The sequence below is a fragment of the Lissotriton helveticus genome, chromosome 12 (assembly GCF_964261635.1).
Source record: "Lissotriton helveticus chromosome 12, aLisHel1.1, whole genome shotgun sequence".
NCBI classification, from domain to species: Eukaryota; Metazoa; Chordata; class Amphibia; order Caudata; family Salamandridae; genus Lissotriton; species Lissotriton helveticus.
Genome location: NC_136073.1, coordinates 705,186,131 through 705,208,389, shown reverse-complemented (window position 1 = coordinate 705,208,389; position 22,259 = coordinate 705,186,131). Strand labels below are relative to the sequence as shown.

General features: G+C 42.2%; 1 protein-coding gene across 2 annotated transcripts; it reads left to right on the top strand.

Moving 5' to 3' along the window:
* Positions 1 to 1,876: 1,876 nt before the first annotated feature.
* Positions 1,877 to 11,508, top strand: LOC144798629 (uncharacterized). Of its 2 annotated transcripts, XM_078669589.1 has the most exons (7): positions 1,877 to 2,253; positions 3,772 to 3,850; positions 4,267 to 4,380; positions 5,026 to 5,087; positions 6,880 to 6,999; positions 9,312 to 9,419; positions 11,256 to 11,508. In XM_078669589.1, exons 3-7 carry the CDS (start codon positions 4,314 to 4,316, stop codon positions 11,385 to 11,387), a joined length of 489 nt encoding a protein of 162 aa, XP_078525715.1. In that variant the 5' UTR covers positions 1,877 to 2,253; positions 3,772 to 3,850; positions 4,267 to 4,313; the 3' UTR covers positions 11,388 to 11,508. The 2 variants fall into 2 exon arrangements, with proteins under 2 accessions (XP_078525715.1, XP_078525714.1); XM_078669588.1 differs by lacking the exons at positions 1,877 to 2,253; positions 3,772 to 3,850 and having other exon boundaries at positions 4,215 to 4,380.
* The last annotated feature ends 10,751 nt before the right edge of the window (positions 11,509 to 22,259 follow it).

The following is a 22,259-nucleotide window of genomic DNA, read 5'->3' as shown; positions in this document are numbered from 1 at the left end:
GTAATAAAACACAACCAATAAATATAGACGAAATCGCTTCTATATTTTCAGAAGGACATGTCCAGCCGGACAGAGGTCTTTCAGGTTTACTTAATAAACAAGATTCTTCAGACAATAGAAATGAGGAATACCTTCCACAGTGCCCCTATGTGGTGCACAAGCCTGTGCCCAACACTCACGGGGTGATTACAGTTGAAGAAAGTAGGAAAGGTTCAAGGCAAAACAAACGTTTTTCTGTTTACATACAAATTGCACAGAAAATATCAAGCTGCACCATTACATAAAATCAATCAATCAGATTTGTATCGGGTGCATAAGCAAGTCGACGGCGTTTCGGTTCCATTAAGCAATCATAGGAACCATCATCAGGACAATTAAATACTTTGCCTTTACACTAAACCTCAATTTTGCCTATAAGAAGAGATAAAAAGTATACTTTAGGTACAAATTACATAATAGAATACGTAAAGTGACTCTTTGTGCACAGTGCACATGCTCATTCGTCAGGAAGTGAGATACTAGTCATAACAATGTTGTCGCGGCAGTGACCTTAATCTCAGCTATACAGCATGCGTCCAGAGTTGCTATAATGTGCCTAAGGGACATTAGTGGTTGCGTAAGAATTTTGAGCGCAGTGTCCGTGAACTAAAATTGTGGTAATGTGTACTTAACACTCGCAGATAAGTGGGACTATTTCAGAATAAGTGGGAGGCCCGCACTGCTTACCGAGGCAGAGCGCGTTAGGGCACAGATAGAAAAATAGTTCTTGATGCCCGGACCAGTCGCCCTGAAAAACAAATAACGCATGTTAAAACAACCAGGGGTTTAAGGCAAACCGGCGGTCGGTAGGGAAGACCATGCAAACAATCTTACCACAGTGTGGCGTCAGGTTAGCCAGTTTACGCGATCGTAACCGGACGACGGCAGGGCAAGCCTAAGTAAAAATAAGGTCCATTTTAGAAACGGAACAGTGGGCTAAAAACAGAGTTACTCCTCAGTCGCGGTGATAAACTTACCGAGTGCTTCGGTCATGGAGTGTATCCCTGGCGTGCTCGTGTGCTGGGACCAGGAAGTGAAAAGGGGTTGGGTGCACTGTGATTGGGCAGTGCACGGGAAATCGGGGCATAAGAATAAAGGAAGGACTAAGCTCCAGGGGCCATCTTGAGGTGAAACCTCACGTGAATAACATGCAGAGTGACTTTAAAATAAAGATTCATTTCAAGGAAACATTAACAGTTAATCGCTCGTTTATGAACAGCGTCAAGAAAAGATTAGGTCAATTCAGATTAATGATGTCCAGTCCTCTTGCAGGTTCAAGCCGGAATTCAGGCTATCCGTCTTCAGTATCCACTTTAATTCCTCTTTGTTGAGCAACCAACTCAGGTCACCACCTCTAGGTGGTACAATGATCTGTGTGATGACAGTCCAGCGGATCTCATTCTCAGTGTGTCCCTTGTCCAAAAAATGTTCAACCAAGGGAGCGTTGGGGGTTTTGCACCTAATGCGACTGCGGTGCTGGGATATCCGTAATTTAATTTTTTGTTTTGTCTGTCCAACATAGATGCAATCGCAAGGGCATAAAATCGCATACACAAGATTACAACTGTTACAGTTAGTAAAGGTGCATAAATCATTTTTTACATCCCTGTACAAAAATTCTTTTCCCTCTATTGTAAAATCACAAACTACACATGAGCCACATTTAAAATGACCCCTTACGGGTGGTAATGACCAATGGTCATGCAGTGTAACATTCTTCCCCGGTGTAGATGGTAATGCTGCCCTCACTAGTTGATCCTTCAAACTTAAATGCTGAACATGTTCTCTTCTGGTTCCTTGATGGACTAAAATCCAACATCTGACTCCAACAGATAACCTCTACAGAAATCACTACGTGGATCTGAGAGATCTTAAGGCACTGTGAGTCAAGAAAACAGAACAACCAGGAAAGAAAAAATTAGACATAAGCACGGTCATCTGTCAAAATCTACTTGTGGTCATATGTATTTAGAATTAGTACACAAGAGAGCTCATTCGCACACCAACCCACTCTTGCATTCAGACAGAATTTACACTTTGAAGTTTGTAATTCACCACTGACCATCATCATTTGCACAAACTGCCCTTTGGCCTCATCTCAATTTTCTTATCTCCTTGCAGACCCTTGAGTTATGCATCAAGGCAGCTGTTACTAAGAGTTGCAGAGCGCTGAATGGAACTGTGCCAACCGTGCTTGCCGTCTTGCATCACCTGGTAAGTATATACATGAGGACAAACAAAGTATTTCAGTGGGAGGCGACAGATATTTCCTGTGTAACATATTGTAACAAATAAAGTTTCTACCTTAATCCAATTTATAGTAGGAGTGTTTTTAAAGGGCAACATTTGGGAACTCTCTTGCATAAAATATTAAATTATAATCCATAAAAATCCTATATGAACCAATTTGCTTCTAGGATGCAAAGAAAGAAGACAATGGATATAAATCTGTCAGTGTTGAGAGTTCCTCTGCAAGAACCACCCATAAGTCTGCCTCTCGGCAGCTCTGGCTCTGATAATAGGTAACAGAGGAACAGAGTGACAGGGAAAGGGAAGGGATGGGACCCAGGGGGAACACCAAGGATGGAGACCTGAAAGAAAAAAGCTGTACCCAATAACAATGGTTTACAACAGAGACATAATACTAACAAAGCTTATCTCGGAGGTTCAATTGTCCAGTTAGACTTTACCATATAACATATACTGGACTCTTCATGAGTTTCCCAACAACAGTACACCCAATCTTAAATCTATATATTTAATAATAATATGTCTATATCATATACATTTGATTAATGCCATGTATCAAAGGAAAATCAGTATTTTCCCGCTAAGGTTCCTAAAGTCAATATGTGCAGAAACTACCCCACAATTTAGTTCAAATAATCCAAATACACAACATTTCTGGAATATCCTTACAATCCAAACTTGAAGCATTCAAGACTCCAGTCCAAAAATAAGAAGGCCCTCTGAAAACAGGTGCACAACTTGACGACCATAAGCATGAAATTCCAAATAGCAATGCTGGCACGTGGAATCTGGAATGAATGGGAAACAAGCATCTCTGATGAGGACCAAAGTATGAGAACTGAATGCCGGTAAAGAAAAAAAATGAATTGGTACAGCAGAAACAGCAAGTGGCGGTGAGAACAGAAAAAGGCCCTAATGAAGCCACCGACAGAAACACTCGCTCCCCACTCTGCTGACTAGAGACCTGGGACGTAAAATGGGCAAAAAGTGAAGCAAAAAAGGCCTGCTCTGAAAAGCATGCAACCCACTATGCTGGCCAGACACCGTAGGACGCAAAAGGGGAACAGCTTTACCGTCCCCAAAGATAAACCAAGATGAAGTGTAACAACAGCCTTCGTCTTGATTACTTTGAATAGCCGCCACTAGTGCCAGCTTTGTTAAAAGCATTAAGTACCACTACCTTCGGCAATCTCGCCAGACTTCTGAGTCTACAAACTATCCAAAAACCATAGGAAACTAAGGCATCCATCTTAGAGTGGTAACTGAGAATTTGCACTTCCACCAATATCGGGCACCTTGAATATGCTGTATTCCACACAATTAATTTTTCTGTAGCGTGGTATGGATCATGGTCCCACAAGTCCTGACAAACTCCTATGCTGTCATTCCCCCACTGGAAGTTATTTGCTGTCTGGATGTATGGGATTGGCTTTCAGATAGCCTAGCTTCTATTATTATTTATTATGGCTTTGTTATTGGCAGATCTGCACACCCTCAAGTGGGGTTTCCGATGAAACAGAAGAGCCACTCAAGTTGTCCACGGCTATTATCCTGTCACTGGGTGAGTTGGTCATAAATGTATGTATGTATATATTTGTGATAATGCAAGTATATATTGGCCTTTACCAGGGATCAGGTCCTCTGTAACATTAATTTCTGTACACTGCCCTGCACATAACTTGATCGTCTTAAAAGCTACTATTGCTTCAGTATTTATCTCCCCCCCAGTACATTGGTTGGCGTCCTACTGGAATATGGTGCCCAGTTTACTATATACAGCTATAGTAGTCACATGAGTACCATGTGCTCGTGAGATCATCATTAAATGTTGCAGACCATTGATAACATACCTCCTGGACATGCGTTGAAGAATGGCCTTGATGGGCTGCTCCCCAGCGTTGAGTTCCTTCTTGCATAATTTTATGTTGTGTAATTTTTCAATTATGTCTATTTTTTCTTTTCACTTTACTCTTTCAGCCCATTCTCACTCTAGTGAGGTCCATAAATATTTTGAAAGTAGCTTGATGCAGATAGGTGCAGAGTCCCGTGCCACAACATTACAGCTGCTCTGCAAGCTCCTTTCGGAAACTGGTAAGACTGTCAGTGGGTGGGTGGCAGTGTGTAATTTAGGCAGGGAAAATAGTTAAAGGGATATAATGCTTGTCATAGAATCCGGAGCCCTAAGTTGTATTCCCAACTTACTCCCTTACTTGTCCAACATGGTGCAGCTATAAGCAAAATACTTAAATTTTATATTCTTCAGCTACATTAACTGCCAACTTTTCCTGGTAGAGCACTGCAATTTATGAATAAAGCCTTGCTTACATCAACTTCAATTATGTGAATCATGGTGAAGAAATAAAGGAGTGCCACTGTTTTCTTTTCGGTTAATTGTTCCCATTGTGAGCCATTAATGGGACAGGGACACTGTGAAAACCGATCCTGACATAGACACTGGACAGGAACAAAAAGGGAAATAAAATATGGAGCAGGTCGACACAGACACGCTCAGTGGTACATGATGACACAGACATGCACGGCAAAACAAGAAGGCATTGATAGCCCCATGTGGCTCACAGTAAGAGACTCACAAACCAAAACTGAAAGATAAGACCCTCAGGGTGGTAATCACAGTTGATAGTGGAAACTTTACTACTTATGTATTAATCTTGATCTTACTAGACAAAGTCAATATATATGTGTTATGAACATTTGGTGTATGGCTTTATTTAATAGATTCAGAAGGAGCCTTTTATCTGGATGCTGTCCGTCACGTACTTGAGGATGACAATCGCAAGGTACCATCAAGCTATTATACGTGTGTTAAAGCACTTTCATAATTAGCAACTCAATCTAATTAAGTTATGCAGTTTTTGCATAGTGCAGTAGTCCTACCTACATGGACTCAGAGCTGTGGTTTGCACACCACAATCTGTTGACTTTCTCCAAGGCAAGTCTTCAGTGGAGGTGTTGGGTCATGCAACCTCCAGCCATTTCTGTCAGTTCAGTGTGTCTTGTGTTCCATTGTCTCCCTGTTCAAGTGGACATATCCCAGTTTTCCTGCCCTAGTCTGTGTCAATGCATTATTTTCAGACCCAATCCCAGAGGTTGCTGATCTATTGTTTAATAAGTGTGTGTTAAAAGAAAGTTTGTGTATGCTGTTAACATATTTAGTCTGTATTTCACATTGAGTTGATCTGTAATACCCCTCACTGAGGAGGAGAATGTTGATGATCAAATAAGGGGTTTTGAAGTTCAGAATATTAATATCTCCTCAAATCTTTAACAACCGTGGTGTAGGGTATTTCAAATGTCTCTACCAAGAATAATATTTGGGCTATGTCTCAGCGAAATCTCACCAAACGTGGATCGATAATACAGGATAATATTCAATGTGCACGTTTGAAAAGTCTGATTGTGTTATAAAAGATGTATTTTATGTAGAAATTGGAATATATGTGACTTTCTTGATGCCATGTATGTCCACAATGTGCCTGACTTCAGTGCCATGGAGAAAGCAAGTAACTCCGTATCAGAATCACCATGTTAGCAAGCACAGGACATAGGCACAAAGGAAAATCAACAAAGCTGTTTTCTTTTGATAACGAACAAAAGGCTGTATTGCCATAATTTTTTCTCTAATGGATTCTCTTTGAGAGGTGTATTGGGTTTGTCATTTTTAACCTCAGGGCACGATATAAACCAAGTTATCCTTAGATATTTTTCAGATTAAACCAGGAACATCAGAGACAGGACTCTGCTAGGAATGTTAGAATCACAGAAATCAAGCATGGATGTATCCTTTGGCAGTTGAAGCCATTGTGGCCAGATTGTGCAAATATACCGCGTGCAGAACCATGTTAGGGATGTGAATTTTAACTACTATAGCTGGATACAGGAGACTGTGACTATTTACGGTCTTGAGCCAAAACGACTTCTTGAAAGTGATATGGATCAACCAAACAACAAGGTGTGGGACAATGAACTCTAAATACTGCAACCCATATGTTATCTGCTGTCCATGTTGTGATGTCTGCTCAATCTTACAGGTGGAGTTAGACAGCAGCCATCATTCTTCCCACAGATGACTCTAGTTTTTTTTTAATTCCCTCAGCAGTGGGATCCACAGCCTATTGAACTCTCATTTGCATTTGTGTAATCAATATCAGGTCCTGAGAGCTTTTTTGTTGGATGTAACCTACCTAGGCATATTTTGCAATGTTTTCTTTAATCTTTTATCAGATCTCAGGCACCTATAGAAGGTGTAGCCCACCTGGAATATTTGAATATTCCCTCAATCACACTTCAGTCAGACACTCTGTAAAAACAGCTTAATTAAATTGACTCTAGTTTCATTCTCAGAGTGTCATAATAGCCCTTTTTGCAACATACTTTAAAAGGTTGTATCCAGGTACTGGCTTTCCACACATAACAATGTATATCTGTCTATTCTGTGGACAAAAGGAAGGAGAGAATGCATGTTTTTCTCACACTCCCTTGCTACTTTCTCACTAGAATGTGTGATTTTCTCCTATTCATACACCTAAAGGGTTTCTCACTAACCATGCTTACCTTTTTTCTCAATTACAGGTTATTCTTGCCACTTTAAGTTTAATGTCCAGTTTAACAGCCAAAGGTTTTTATGATGTGAATGGAAGAGCTGTGATGGATTATGTGCTTAAAAAAACCAGCCTCCTTATCAAAGAGCAGGTAAGTGGCAGATGTACATATTTGGGTAGTTGAATGTGTTAGGGAACAGCAACAGTAGTCAGCACACAAGAAATAAGTGGACCTTTTAGCCCCCTTGTGCCCCAATGTAGTTACTTTGCCATATAATATACATCGGCAGTGTCACATATTTGCCCCTGGTGGTGGAATATAGACCTCATGTCCCTCTCGTTAGTTCCCATAGTCTCACCTTGACATTCTATGTTCTTCATTTGAGCTTGATGTTCCCTACTTGCACTCCAGTGCGTCTTTCTCCCTCCGTTACTTTTATAGGTGTCCCTTATCCATTTGTCTGCTTACATTTGCACCTGAAATTCAGCAGCTGTCCATCAGTGCCAACACTGTACATGCATTTTCTTCATGTCTTGTTATTCCAGGGTGCCTATGATGTGAACCAAACCACTCAAGTGAATTTACTTATAGCTTTCACTTCAAGAGTCATTCTTCCAGTACACCCAATCTATGGTTTTTCCATTATTGTGAAAAGTTTAACCTAGTGTACCCTTACTATTGTGGGGTCTGAGTTAGTGATGTCAAATGCAAGTGGAGTCGTTGTCCCGAAGTTTAACTATTGCAGCTGGTTTGATTCAGACTGTGGCACTTCTGGCAATTTTATAACTTTTATCCTGCTCTTATGTTGTGCAAAATCATCCACTGTTGTGAACAACGAGTTTCAGAAAGTGGTCTGATGATATCCTTCAGTTATTCTCTTTCTCCTTCATTGCCCTCCTCTTCCACAGGCCTCATGTATGATTTTGTATTGGCACTTCTTCTATTTCTTCGCTTTTCTTGGACCATCTCAAGTCCTTTGGGCACTTACAATTTGATCCTATCTCTAGTAGCTGGAGGAAACACCTGTCATCTGACTAGGGGCCAGGAATGGGTGTTGGATAAGTGCTCTTCACTGGTGCTTGTGGGGCTGCAGGTGATATTTGGCAGCATGGGCAATGGTAGGTGGCATGGTGTCTGAAAACTGCAGTATTCTTGGCTTTGTCAGTGTCTCTGGGAGAGTAGGCCACAGTGGTTTATGGTCTCACCAATTCCTCCATAACAGCAGGGGTGCCATGACCTTCTTGATCACTGTGAACCAGGTAGGACTTCCTCATGCTTGGCCAATGCATCCATGTTACAGAGTAGTTGTACCAAGATGCACAACTCAAGTCCATGCTCAGTAATATGTGTGAGGATTGGGCACCACTGATGACGTCTGGTATCCATCTCCTTGGGGCCTGACCATAATCCAGAGTGTCTGCAGTCCATGCTTAGTCTTACTCTTGGGTTCCCATTAAGTTCAACTAATAGATGAGCCAGACACTGTCCATAGTTTTTTTTACCAGAGGCCTGTCCTTATGTTGCATCGCATTGTAACAATGGTGCTTGAATACCTAGATCCCATCTTAGTAACCAGATGCAAATGTTGACTGGCATGAGTGCAAAGAAATAAGATGCTCAGACACTGTGAGAATGGGACTCGCTCCATACACGTCTCAATAGCAGTGCTCCCATGCAGTACATAGGCCTACCACACAATCCAGCCTATGTGAGACAACTGGCCTTTAGACTTTGCCGGGGCTAACTGGGAAATGTCTTGGGTGATTGGGCAACAAGGCACATGGGCATTCAGCGAATGCACTGATAAGCTGTGTTTTTCACTGATAACACATTATCTAGTGGGCTCCTTTCTGTTACATACCCCGCTTTATCGTTGAAATGCCTAACAGGGCAAACTACCAAATCACATACTTCAAATCAGTATTTCATATCAACACTGCCTCCCAAAAATTGAGTTCCTGGTTTTGTCTTATTGAATGTAAGAAGTACCATAATGTAGCACATACTTCCCCATCAAGCAGCAAGGGGAGGGCTCATGGGGCATCACAATCTTTGTAGTGAGCAAGAGAGACTACCTTGTGGTGCCAGAGGTGCAATGTATCAGATGTAGTGCCCAGTGCATCAGAACCTTACATATTATAAGTGAGTCCACCGCAATTTTGACTGTATATGAATGCTATACACTTCTCCGCCAAATGACCATATACGTTTATTCTCTGTAGAGCGGAGCATGGGTGCATAACCTCATTTATACATTTTTATTTACATGTTTGTGGCTAGTGGTTTTAATTTCACATTTGAATTTAAGCCAAGAGGTTCTCGCTGTGCTTACAACCTTGATTTGAAAATTGTGATGTTTTCACTCTCAAATCTCTTGAACCTCCATGAGGAGAGAAAACACAGTGAAAATGATGTGACAATATATGTTACTTTACTTCTCTTGCTTTTCCACATTTTCACAGGGCACTAGTCACATGGATCCTGAATCTGGTGTTGAAGAAGAGACCATCCACATCCAAATCTCTCAGCTCCTCAACAAAATTGCATTACGCCATAAAAATACTGACGAGGTAAGTGAGAAGGATGTGAAATAAGGTGGGTCAATAAACCAGAAGTGTACAAAATATAAATTGCAGAATGTCCAAAGACTCCTCAATTCCCAGGTTATCTTCATTATCCTCTATCCTCTAACTCACATAATAGCATGTTTTAGTAAAGCTCTCTCTGCTGCAGGTTTGTATGTGGGAAATATGCACATAGTAATCTGAACCATGAATTCATGTTTAAAATGCATTCCTTTTCCACCCAAGTCGTTACCATGATTTGCCTTCGGGAAAGCACTGGAATTTGGAATAGTATTTACTATTCCAACTCCAGTCTGAGCAACTGTAGGGAAAGAGTTGGACTTAAAGTACAACATTAGTCCAACAACGCTTTCCTTCTGGGAAGTGGTTGTATTGGCTTGCTTGATAAAGGAGCGCATTGAAAAGACACATTAGGGCACGTACAGCAATTACGAGTCTTGCAGGGCAATGTGTTGGGATCTTAAATACCTTAAAAACATCTTGTCTTCCTGCCAGAAGCTGCCAGAAAGACAGTGGTCAAGTCTTTAATCATGTTGAGACTGTATTACTGCATTGTTCTGTATCTCGGAGTGTCACAGACATGATGAAGAAGACGACAGTGGGTGCAGAATATGGCAGCTTGGCTGCTATTTCATCTGCCTAGACACTCACCATCAGCCCCAGCTCTACCAATGGTGCTCTGGCTTCCGTTAAGGCATTGGGTATATTTCAAAGCCATGTGCTATTGTCGCAAGATTCTCAATCATAAAGGCCCGAAATATCTTCACCTCTGATCACACCTTATCTTCCTAAAAGAAATCTGAGATCAGCTGATGCCTCTCTTGCATCTATCCCCAGAATCAAAAGTGCTCACATTGGAGGCCATTTCTTCAACTACTGGCAGGCAAGATGTGGAACTCCCTACCACTTTGGCTTAGGCAAGAAAAATCTGAAATACGATATCGCAAGAATTTAAAAACATGTTTTTTCACGCTAACTTAGATTAGGGGAATTCATATTCTTACTCTGTATAATAGGACTGATACCCCAGTGCTGGGACACGCATCTGACACAGCTATGTGCTTTATAAATCTCATTATTATTATCATTATTAGTGGTTTGGACCAAGTTGTTAAGGCACAGCGAGATTTGAGACGCGATGTAAAGTCTGTTTCCTCTGCTGCAGGGATAGAGGTCTGCTGTCCCATGCAGTCCTAATTCCCAGCATTTCCAGCATTCATAGAAGATTGTCGAATCCTACCTCATTTTTTTTAATGAGGCAGGAGGTTTTCCAAAATTTTCTAAATAGCCACTTTGAAACGAGATTGAATGGCACATCAGTCACATTGCAAAACATAGCTACTCAATCTGCATCTCCTATTTGCTACTTGCCCGATTATAAATCAAGAACCAATATTTCATATCAACAGGGTCGTTCATTCCCAGCCATAGCTTTACACACTCTGGCACATTTATAAAGATAGTTCTCTTTTGTGATTGTTATGAGGATAACAGCAGATAATGAGATAATTTACAAAGCAGCTCACTCACAGGGTTTTTGGAGAATAAATGTTGCACTCATTCTCTGCAAATAATTGCTCGGATATAGAATCACGGATTGTAGCATTGAACAGGGTTGGTGCTACATCAGTGTAATACCAGCAATCTGTCTTGGACCCCATCAGCAAGGAATGGTATCAGGAAGGGAATAATTCAAATATAGCCCCATCGCCAGAAGACCCACCAGAAACCCTCCCACTGGCTAGGACTTTTTATCTGTGGGAATGCAGCCTTATTAAATGCTAATGATACTAATAACACATTTGCTGCTCTTTCTTGCAGGGATTTTGGAAAGAGATTTTGAGCTACATGCTGGAAGATGACTATACTTCATCTGTGCCAGCACTGTGCCAGATGCTACTTGTTGTAGATAAGAAAGCAAGCATCAACTTTCATGAATGTGGTGAGTCTTAAGCATCCTACTCATTGACACAGTGGGATCTACCATTGAAGGTGGTTAATACTTCCTCCTCCACTCCCCAGATCCCCTCTTACTTTGTCATGATCAGGCATGAGTTTAAGAACCAGTCCATTAGCTCAGGATGTGATGGTTGAGTTACTATAGAACGTGGGTGTCAATATTTCAAATAACATTTATTGCTCTCCTTTTAGAGATATATGTGTCTGTGCTGATGTTGCTGCTCGCTGTGAGCCTTATTCATAAGGAATTAACTAATTGCTGTGCCTCAAGCCATTTGGCTGTGCCACGCTGCGTTAATTCCGAAGCACTGGGATGCTTCATATCTACAAGGATATAATGGATCCCTTTGCTCTCCCAGTGCTGGTGCCTAATTAGCTGCCATGCACCTATGAAGGCACCCTTGTACCATGGTGCAAGGGTGGCTGCATCACAGGGATGGTTGTTTTTGTGAAGTAAGGCATATCTCTGTTTTTATGCAGTAAGGCATACCTTTGTGCACAAAAACAATCACAATAGGTAATTTCCTCTTCCTAAATGTGCTGCAGTATGCAGTACGCGTAGAAAGAGGTAAACAACGAGGCGAAATAAAAATATTTGTTCTTGTTGCACCTCCCTATACCTCCCCCTGGGGAGGTGTAGCATTCTGACACATTTCCAGGTGTACTATTTCTTGTAAATCTGGAAATGCGGCAGAAGCCTTGGGTGTTGCGCAGGAAATCTCACAGCAAAACCCATGGCACAACTGTTCCACACAAAGTGTTGAGTGTAAAGGGACCATATTTACAAGGGCAATAAAAGCCACGCAGGTTGGCTTTACCTGTCCTTGTAAATATGGAGCAGCAGGTTGCACTGCTGGTGTGTCTCAAAAAGTGATGCACAGGTGGCACAAGGGGCTTGTAAATAGTCCCTATATACTTTTTGTAGTTTGCCAGACATAAAGTGGCTTTCCTGTTTGTTTCAGCTCTTAGTCTGGTTAATGCAATGTACTAACTGTCCCAGGTTTCCACACACCATGAGGCTACTCAGGGCTCTAATGCTCCTCTTCAATCCTTGGAGTATTCTTGCTCTGCATGATGTTACTTCAGTCTAGTATGTTGATCATGCCCTGCTGGGCATGGTACCTATTTATGTATTGTTACTTTTGCCGACCGCAACAGGGATGTATTTTATTTCTCCATGGAGTTACTTTTAGTTATGATATTTGTCTCTGCAATGTTTCTGGTTCAACATTTTGGACTTCAACTCCATACTAAAATGCTAGTTATTGGCCCTCACTTGTAAGCAGGGAGGCATGCTCAATGATGGCAAGTGAAAATAAATATTTTGACTGACTCCAAGGTTACGAAGGAGATTCGCATCTGGTGGTGAATACCTGTAATTGCTGTAATTCCAGGGAACCAATTAGCTCTCCCCACTCAACTTTCCAGTGGATGTGTTGATAAAGTGCAAGTGACCTGGTCAGATGGTATCATAGTCTATTTATTTGTCACTCATTTTAGGAGTCCTGAGCAGAATCGAACAGGCAAAATATGTGCTCGTTCTTGCTTGCCCCAGGTCGTTAACCTTATTAGAAAATAGATATGCAAGAACATGTTCTGGAGTCCTCTTTTCTTCTGGGGTATCCGCTGTCAGAAAATGGCTCCCATTTTTCCATGGTCCTTCAGGATGTAAAGCACGTCCACGGCTCATGACGCATCCTCTCTTATCCCACTGGAGTCTTCTATCCCTCAATGAAAGCTGTAGCAGGAATCTGTGCATGGCAGCTTAGGTAGCTCCTCCTCCAGCTTTCATTCCTTGACAGCAACCACTAAGGGAGGGAGGAAGAGAATTGCAGCATAGGCTGTCAAGGTACTGTACACCCCTGGGCACTCCTTAGTGGTAAGGGTGCCTTTGCCAGTATTTGCAGGAATTTCAAAGAATCCTCATGACCGCTAGAGGCTCATTGAAATGCCACCCATCATCTTGTTTACAGGTACTACTGGGTGTCTTAAGTGTGTGTGTCAGCCATATGTCTTCCTTTGGCAAGTATTGCTCAGTAATTTATGGATTGAGTATGACATGTCTTCGTTCTTTTGTACCTAAACAGCTAAAGAAATTCCGATACACAGACTCTTCATAAGATTGCTGGTGAGTATCACATTCTACCCCCATCATATTCCACCAGATCCCTCTTCCCAAGTTGTTTGCTGCCATTTCTATGCAACCTACTAATAGAGATCTTAAATTCAACTCAGCTTTTATCCTTTTGAATTTGATGGTTTTATTTCCAGTAAATTGGTTATCAGTACCACATGCTACTTACATTGTACAGAAACAGGCAAAATGTGGTTGGTACTGAGTACTGCATAGAGAACAAGGTAGCATTTCCAGAAGTTCAAAGGCTAGAGAATAGGAACTCATGAAAGAATCACTTTCTGAATTCTTTGTTGTGGGTTTTCAGGTAATTTCTTCATATCCTCGCTGGGATGTCGAAAGGGGAACTTCAGTCTTGGCTCTTCTCAAGCGCCTGATTCCTGCAAATTACCCATTTCTAGCAAAACTCCTCAGAAGGAAGATCCCCCCGCTGATAACATATTTAGAAGGTGAGACTCCAAAGCATGAACCAGTGAGCACACAATTTAACAAGTATTAATGGCATTTCAAACAACCATTGACCAATGACAAAGCCATTAAGTCTGGTGTTGGCTGCTAGCTTTTAGACCTTGTCCACTCATGTTTTTTTCACGATTTTTTTAAACTTGTATTGTGGGAGGTGATGCCAGGTACATACCAAGGTAAAAAATACTGTTTTGGTCTCAAAAGGTCACATTCTTATTGTTGTCCCTGGAACTAAATGAAAATAATTTGTGTGTGGATGTGCTCCTTGTGAAAAAGCAGAACGCCATTGTTCACAGTAAAGTTAGCCAAAGTCAGAATTGGCCCATGATGTATGCTGTGGAGGACAGAAGAGAATGTGAATGATAGGACACGTTAGACCTGCAGATGAGGAGGTCTGGCTGAAGGCTTGTATAAGTAAGCAAAAAAAGAAATAGTCACAGTCTTTCTTTGTAGCTGGCCGATGCCGTACTCCAAACCGAATGAGGCAATAACAGAAACGGAGTCAGGTATCTTCTGGCAAGTTCTGGGTTACTTCCGCGTATAACAGAAAGGCAGTTGACACATTGGTTTGCCGAAAAAATCAGTTTAATGCAAAGCTTCTGCCATGAAGCGCTTCATCTGTCAGACTCAGCCTTGATCACATAAGAATGCGGCATCTTGATTCAGTTTTTTAAAGTACATATGTGCCAAAAAATTCCATAAACATAGAAAAAAATATTTCTTCAGTATATCCAAGGTCAACACTATTTTAGAGCACTACCTGTTTTGGCACCTTTTCTTTTATTTCAATTGTGACTTATTGTAACAACTCAGTAGCACCAACCCTTCTAATGACTAAACTTGAAACAAATATCCCTGTTGGCCTCAATATAGAAGAGATTTTGCACACACATTTATAAACACCAAACGCTCTCTCTGCGTTTGTATTAGAAGTAGGTATTAGTCAGGGTATATGGTAGGTTAGATTAGTCTACACGGGCATAACATTGTTTGTGTGATGACTAAGGATGAACAGGGTATTTCACAGCAATTAATATGAAAGAAAATGTTAGAACTCTGGTTCAACCATATGTTGCAGTTAAAAGTAATGTTTAAAATGTTGCATAATTGAATCCTACTATGTGAGAAGTTCACATGGAGGAACATTTAGAAAAGTTGGTGATATTATGTTGTTAATAAATTGATTGATACATATTTCTGTAAGGTTAGACACCCTTGTTTTCTGAAAAAACAAGATTTGTATTTCAGCCTGTGTAGCAGATATCATGCGGAAGTGTTTTATTGTGTTTTTAAGGTAGAATTAATTGCAAATTATAATGTCACTTATGTGAATTAGTCGGGTAGTTCCTACAAATCTATAAAGGATCTCTACGTTTTAGACAACATAAACTAAGGGATTGGTGTCCAGACTGATTCCAGACACCCCCAAAGGATATGTTAGTATGTAGACCAGCTAGCTCACAGTGCCACTAAAAGCCCCACAACCTTACCAAGGAGAGAATAGTTTCTGGCAACTATCGAACATGAGAACCCTGACCCTCAGGGATCATGGAAACAGTACAATACTTTTTTCTTGGTCACTTGTGCTCACTTTATCTCAGAGAGATACACAGACTAAATGGTGGGGGCGTTTTCAATAAGTATTCATTGAACCAGAGTCATTCTAGCATAAAATACATGTGCTGCAACAACCACGAGACAGAAACAGATATAGACGATTACAAGCACCAATAGAGTAAATAAAAAGTAGAAATCTACCATGGTGCTAAAATAGTGAATATATGCAGACACATAAATACATGAAGTTAATAGTGCGTACTCCTACGATGCATACCCTAACTAGATGTACCTAAGTGTACCTAGCATGTATGTTGGTGTATAGCCAAGAACCTCCTAGGAAAGAGCAAACCCCAATACCTGATGTGAGAAAGCAAAGGACCTCATCTTGGTCTCGAGTGGACAACCCACAAGTAATGTCAGACGACTGCTAACTGGAGTGTCTGCATGCAGGGACTTCAGCGTCTCGTGTCAGCATGTCAGCATAGAATCTTTTTCTCCTCCGGCTTGCCCAGCAAAGATTGTCTACTTATATACCTGAAAGGTACCATCAGGGGTTCTACCTAGATGTGCCATGGTACTGTGGGCATGTCAGCCAAGGATGACGATAGTGGTGACCCTTATACAGAGTTATTATGCACAAGATTGTAATCCTGCTGTGATACTAAGAATCCTCATGCATAATAAATTAGGTCAGTTTTTAAAAAAAACTACACAACATTTATGCAGCACCTAACTAGGTAAAAGGTCAGGGCCAGAACTGTTATGTAGAGCAAGGTAGGACAAATGTTGGTAAAAGCTTGTGCGACTACCTAGGACTATATTGGGGTACATTTGGGTATTATAGCAAATTAAAAAGTGTTATAAAATATTTTGGTCTTTGATATAATAAAGGAATATTTTTCTATGTGTATGTAATTTTAGAGCGCATATGCTCTTTTTTACTCTGAACCACAACGGCGATCCCCTATGTGATCAAGGCTTCATCTGACGGCTGAAATGCTTATTGGCAGTAGCTCTGTAATGAACTGTTTTTCTGCAAACAAGTGGTGTGGTGACCTTTCTGTTATATAAGAAAGGAAACCAGAATATATAAACCTAAAATTACAACCAGATATAAGGAGCTAAGAGTGACATCAAGGGCACATGAACAACTAATGACCTTGAACTCAATTCCCAGGACAGGCTGAGCCAACAAACACATTTTGCACACTTTGAATTGTGTGAATCTACTTCTGCTAGTGCTTGGTATGTAAGCACATTGCCTTTGAAATGTTGCTTGCTATTCACTTTTACTTACATATATTTCTTTTTTACCAACTACTATTTCAGCTTCCACGGAAAGAAACTTTGACTTGGCAAAGTGGAAATGCACGCTTGTTTCAGTAAGGATGAATTGCTAATGAATGTCACACATGACGCTTGTCTCTTTGTTTTCCAAAGCCACTCATTCAGCGTGAATATATGCAGATATTAAATTCACCCCATCATAGTGCTGTTCTGCTATGAGGTTGCAATATTCTCACCTGATCCCTATTATTTCTATGGATTATGATCGTTACTATGATGTTGATTATGATTGGGCACAGAGGGGGAGCAGCTGTACTCGGTACATAACATTTCCCTAATATGCAATATTTACCAGAAGCATTAAAAACCTTATGGGCCCAAGATGACATTCATAAAACTGGAAATTGCATGCTTACGACACCTAGTCCTACATGTATCAGAGTTTATCTGCATGTTTTACCCAGGTAAATTACAGGCTCTACAGTGATCATTGCATTACTCATAAATCTGACTGTTGTTGCACAGGGCTACAAATGTAGCCCCTTACTGGTAATTGTTTCCTCCGACTCTTTTTTATCCCCCAGGATAGTCACAATAGCACAACGTTCTTCTTTCCCTGGACTGTCACACTATCATTCTTCCCACTGCATTCCACATTATCAGTAAATTCATATTCTGCAATCGGACTGGCACATGATCCATGCTCCCTATCTTCATTTGAATTGTCACTCTGTCACTGTATGTTTTGCCAGGCCATCACACTCCACTGAGCTTCTATTGTGCTCCTGAGAAGCAATTGTATGTTCCTTGTGTTCAGTCTTCACCCTTGTTAACACGAAATTTACAGTCTGCCCCCTTGCTGGATACCCAAAATGTTTTTGCATTCTGCTTCTAAGTATGTGATATTGTTGCATAGTCCCAATGTGTTTTCTGTCTGGATGGCTGCACTGTTGCTCTTTTCACAATAATTTGTGGGCAGCATGGTTTTGTTGCATGTGTTTCTGTGTAAATCACGGCCACTGTCAAGGCCTCCTGTTTCTTCTGAGCACTGATATCACACCACACTATTTAAGCATTGCTATATGTGTTCTCTGGTTCTCTGTCCAAATATAATTTCGTCATTACAGAGTTTGTTAGCTGAAGTTTGTATACCCTTATCTTCTCAAAATCACTGCAGACGTCACCCGTGGATACTGCATTTACGTTTCTATTACTGCATTAAAGTCTCTCACTGTTTTCCTTGCAGTTCCTGGGGACTATCCTAAAACAAGCCCCATACAGAGAATGGCATGTCTCTTTCATGGAAGAACTCACCGAACAGATTGACAGTTTTGCCCATCATGTGAATGAGGAGGTTAGTGCTCTCAAGGGTCAGTGTTGAACCATTGGGGAAGTCAATTTAACACAAAGTCGGAGAAGGGTAGAACTGTGTATCCCATTAGTAAAGGTAATTTTTATAATATGGGTACACAGCATTGGGCTTAGCCTGTTGGGAAAATCAGGTGTGGTTCTCCCACTCCCTGGAAGGACTGACCTACTAAGAAGCAGATGGAGATGAACTCCCTGAGGTAATCCTCTCCACTTGAATCAATAAAAGCCACAACATTTCAGGGCTATACTAATTTCCCTAATGGATCTCCTTTAGCCAATAGGTAGTCTTCATGTTAGAGCCAATCCCCATTCAGGGGATGTGAGGCCATATTCATGCAAAAAGCAGTAGAGATATTGTTCCTATCAAAAAAGCAAAGAAGAAAGGAAGGCGGGCAAAGAAGGGGGAGTCTTAAGGATTATTTCTTGGTGCCCTCACACATCACTGAGGATGTAATGCTTCATAGTGGGCTTGCTTCTCATAGGTCCAGCGCTATAATGCCCTACGGGCCCCACGAAGGGTCACTTTAGGGGAAATCTTTTTATTTTGCTGTCTGATGAGAAGTGCTTGTGTAAGGGCATTTTGAATGTGAGGGGTGGAGTAAATGTGTACAGTGAAGTAAAGGGATACTAAAACTATCTAAGAGATACCGAACTGAACTGTAATGTGATGGTTCCCTTGGTAGGATTGAAAAAATATAATTTGGTGGGGCTAAAACAGGGGCGTGATGTACCCAAGTAGACTAAATCTGTGAGTGTGGTCAGGTTTCGATGGCCTAAAAAGGTTCCACAATGATTCGTCAGGACCAAAAATATGGGGGATAGTCCAACCCCACACCTAAGACATGATATGCTGCTAAGGTATTCCTGTAGAAGAAAATACCTGGTTCAAAATGTTAAGAATTGATCATCTAACCTAGAAAATAAATGAAAAAATAAACAATACACTCAGTAAACAAATGTTTTGTATGTTTGGTTTAATGTGTCACCAGAATCGATTTTCTAACTCACTGTATCATAGTGTCTCTAAAGGTAGACATGCACATGCTATTTTTGGCGCTGAGCAGTCACCACAAAGTGAAAGAAGTGAAAAACACACAATTACATATAACAGAATAAGCAAGTGAACATACATGGAACAGACAAAATAAACCAATCTGTGTTTGTGTTACTCAGCGTATCATAACTGATTGGTTGTCCTCCATTGTGAGTGACGGGTCTTACCCTTTGGATCAATTAATTATGCCCTATAGGTCAAAAGCAGAGGGTAGTGCTCAGCTGCTGACAGTGGAAAGAGCTATGATGGTCAGTAAAAAGAAACAGTAAATCAAGGGGACCCAAATGACTTAGTGTTAAAAGAAAAAGAAAAAGTTTTCAAGAGAAGCAACCATACTCACATGGTTTCTGCACGGAGAGCACAAGAGACCTACCCTCCTTTGCTCGCCTGGCTCGAGACTGAGCAGAGGAGAAGACCTGTCATTGAAGGTACGGGCAATTGGTGCGATTGTCCTCAGGTGTGGTGTGGGCAGAAGCTGGAAGGAGTGATGACCTAGTGGACAATGAGGAGAGGAGAGGAGGGGAGGGGCGAGCTTGAGCCAAAAGGAGTGAGCTTCTCACGTGCTGATGTAACAGAGGTATCATGCCTCAGTGGCGCCTACCTCAGAGTGTGCATTGGTTAAAAGCTGGGCATCCCGAAGTCATCCATGGTTTTTGTAAGGTGGCCTCTAAGTAGTAAACTAAGACAGTTGAATGTTTTGTTAATCAAGGGTAATGGTAAGAGAAAAGTATAGTAAACCTAAGTACTCTTGCATATACAGTGATGGAGAGCAAATCAGGTGCACATAACTCCTATCGATCCCTCATGGTGGAATCTAGGCATATTGGTATCTGTGTTCATGTTGTAAATCTAGGCCACCTCATGTAATAAGTAACACGAGGCGGCCAAGTGGTCTATTCCCAATGGATTAGGATGCTTGGTGAACACTATTGGGAAATGTCAAATGAGGAGAAGAGGAAAGAGAAGAGGTAGGCTGGAGCCAATAGGAGCAAACCCCTCATGTGCTTGTGTAGCAAAAGTATCATCCCTCCGTGGTGGACATCTTGGAGTGTGTAGCGGTCAAATGCAGGCTGACCAAAGTTGTCAATGGTATTAGTAAGGCGGCTTCTGATGGATACAACTGCCAGTGGATTCCTCACCTTCTGAATATCCCCCTGCGTCAGCAGCGTTCGGAAAATTCTTTGTAGCTCGCCGGCGTGGACGACGTTACAGGAACGCACGACATCGCAGGCGGCTCCGCTGACGTCACCGACTCCATAAGAGGACTACGCCGGCATGATGACATCAGTTCCCTTTTTTCCACGTCGTCGGCGCAAACGGTTTCGGGGAACCTCTGTAGCTGTTAGTAACTTTGTTACTGTTTTTCTCTGTTTGGGGTCTTCTTGCTTCTTTGTTTCTCGCTGAAGATGTCGTCTAAGAAGACCGGGTTCGAGCCATGTGGGGAGTGCGGCAAGATGATGTCGATTACGGACCCGCGCGAGGATTGTATCTGGTGCCTGAGTTCGGACCACGATGTCAAAGGCTGTTCTTCGTGTAAGAAGATGAACCCGAAGGCTCTTCGAGAGAGGCAAGCAAAACTTCTGGTGGCGAAGTTGAAAGGTAGAAAGGAGAAGAAGACTTCGAGATCGCGTTCGAGTAGGGCGAGGTCGAAGTCGAGGTCGAGGTCGAGGTCCCGCACGGCGTCGCCTTCGAGGTAGTCATCTGGTCATGCTTCGAGGTCAATGAAGAAGAAGCATAAGAAGCGAAGGCATGAATCTCGACATCACTCCGGTAAGGACTCAGTCTCCTTCACCTGGTGTTCCAGAAGGTGAGGCTTTGCCCTTGGAGTCGCCAGTGCGTTCTCCGGCATCGGATCCCTCTCCGCGCCGTCCCCGGCTCAAGAGGAAGAAGAGGCTCCATTACCTGAGGGCTCTATGACTCCAGTCCATCCGCCTGTGGAAGAGGAGGCGAATCTGGAACCTCCGAGAGAGCATCCTGTGGGTCCTTACCCACCCTTCCCAGCTCCAGGTCAAGACCCTACTTCGTTTTTAAACGCAATGTATGGAGCCTACTCGAGAGCTTTGTAACCCTCTGGTGCACCTTCGGGTCCCATGGGTCCATTGGCATATAATTTAGTAGTTCCCCACTCCTATGCTCCAGCTCCTTTTGCCATTTATGCCGGTGCCGGCTCCGCCTTGGCATTTCTCTGCGCCTCCGAGGTCGTCAACGCTGATTCCATCGTCGCCGGCTCCGACTCGACCTTGTGAGCAGCGACCTGGGCTTCCGGATCCGATCTTGACGCCGGCACCGGCTCCGTCGGAGTCGGTCACGGATCCGACGGCGCAACTCTTGAAGGAGAGATCGAGGTGAGAAGCTCAGCGCCTTATAGAGGAGCAAAGATTTAGAGAGGCTGAGGCTGAGGTGGAAGAAGGTGAGCTTCAGGAGGACTATTTTGATGATTTGAGGGATGCTACTGGTTTGGAGCTTTCCCCTGAATGAGAGCTGTCCTCTGTATCTGATGCCCCTTCAAAGGACATTGCACCATACCATGTGGTCATCAAAAAAGCTGCAGAATTTTTAAATTTGACTTTGCCTACAGCTGAATACAAGTCTAATCTTTTGACTTAGGTCCTCCATTCCCCATCTTCAGTTGTGGAACCATTGCTTCCTTTTAATGAGGCTTTGACTGAGCCTATATTGGAGGTTTGGAACAGGCCTCTTACAGCTCCTGCCGTGGCTAAGGGTGTTGCAAGGAGGTATAGGGTAGCACCTGGTGATCCTGAGTTTCTATCCTCGCATCCTTTGCCTGAAAGTCTGGTTATACAGGCAGCCTGTTCGAAGAAGACTGTTGGTGCTTTCCCTCAAGTGCCTGGGGATAAGGAGTCCAAGAAACAGGATCAGACTGCGAAGAAGATTTTCTCTTCAGCAAGTATGGCTCTAAAATCGACCAATGCCACATGTCTCTTGGGGAGCTATACACATGCCCTGATGGACTCTGTATGGCAGTTGGCTCCTA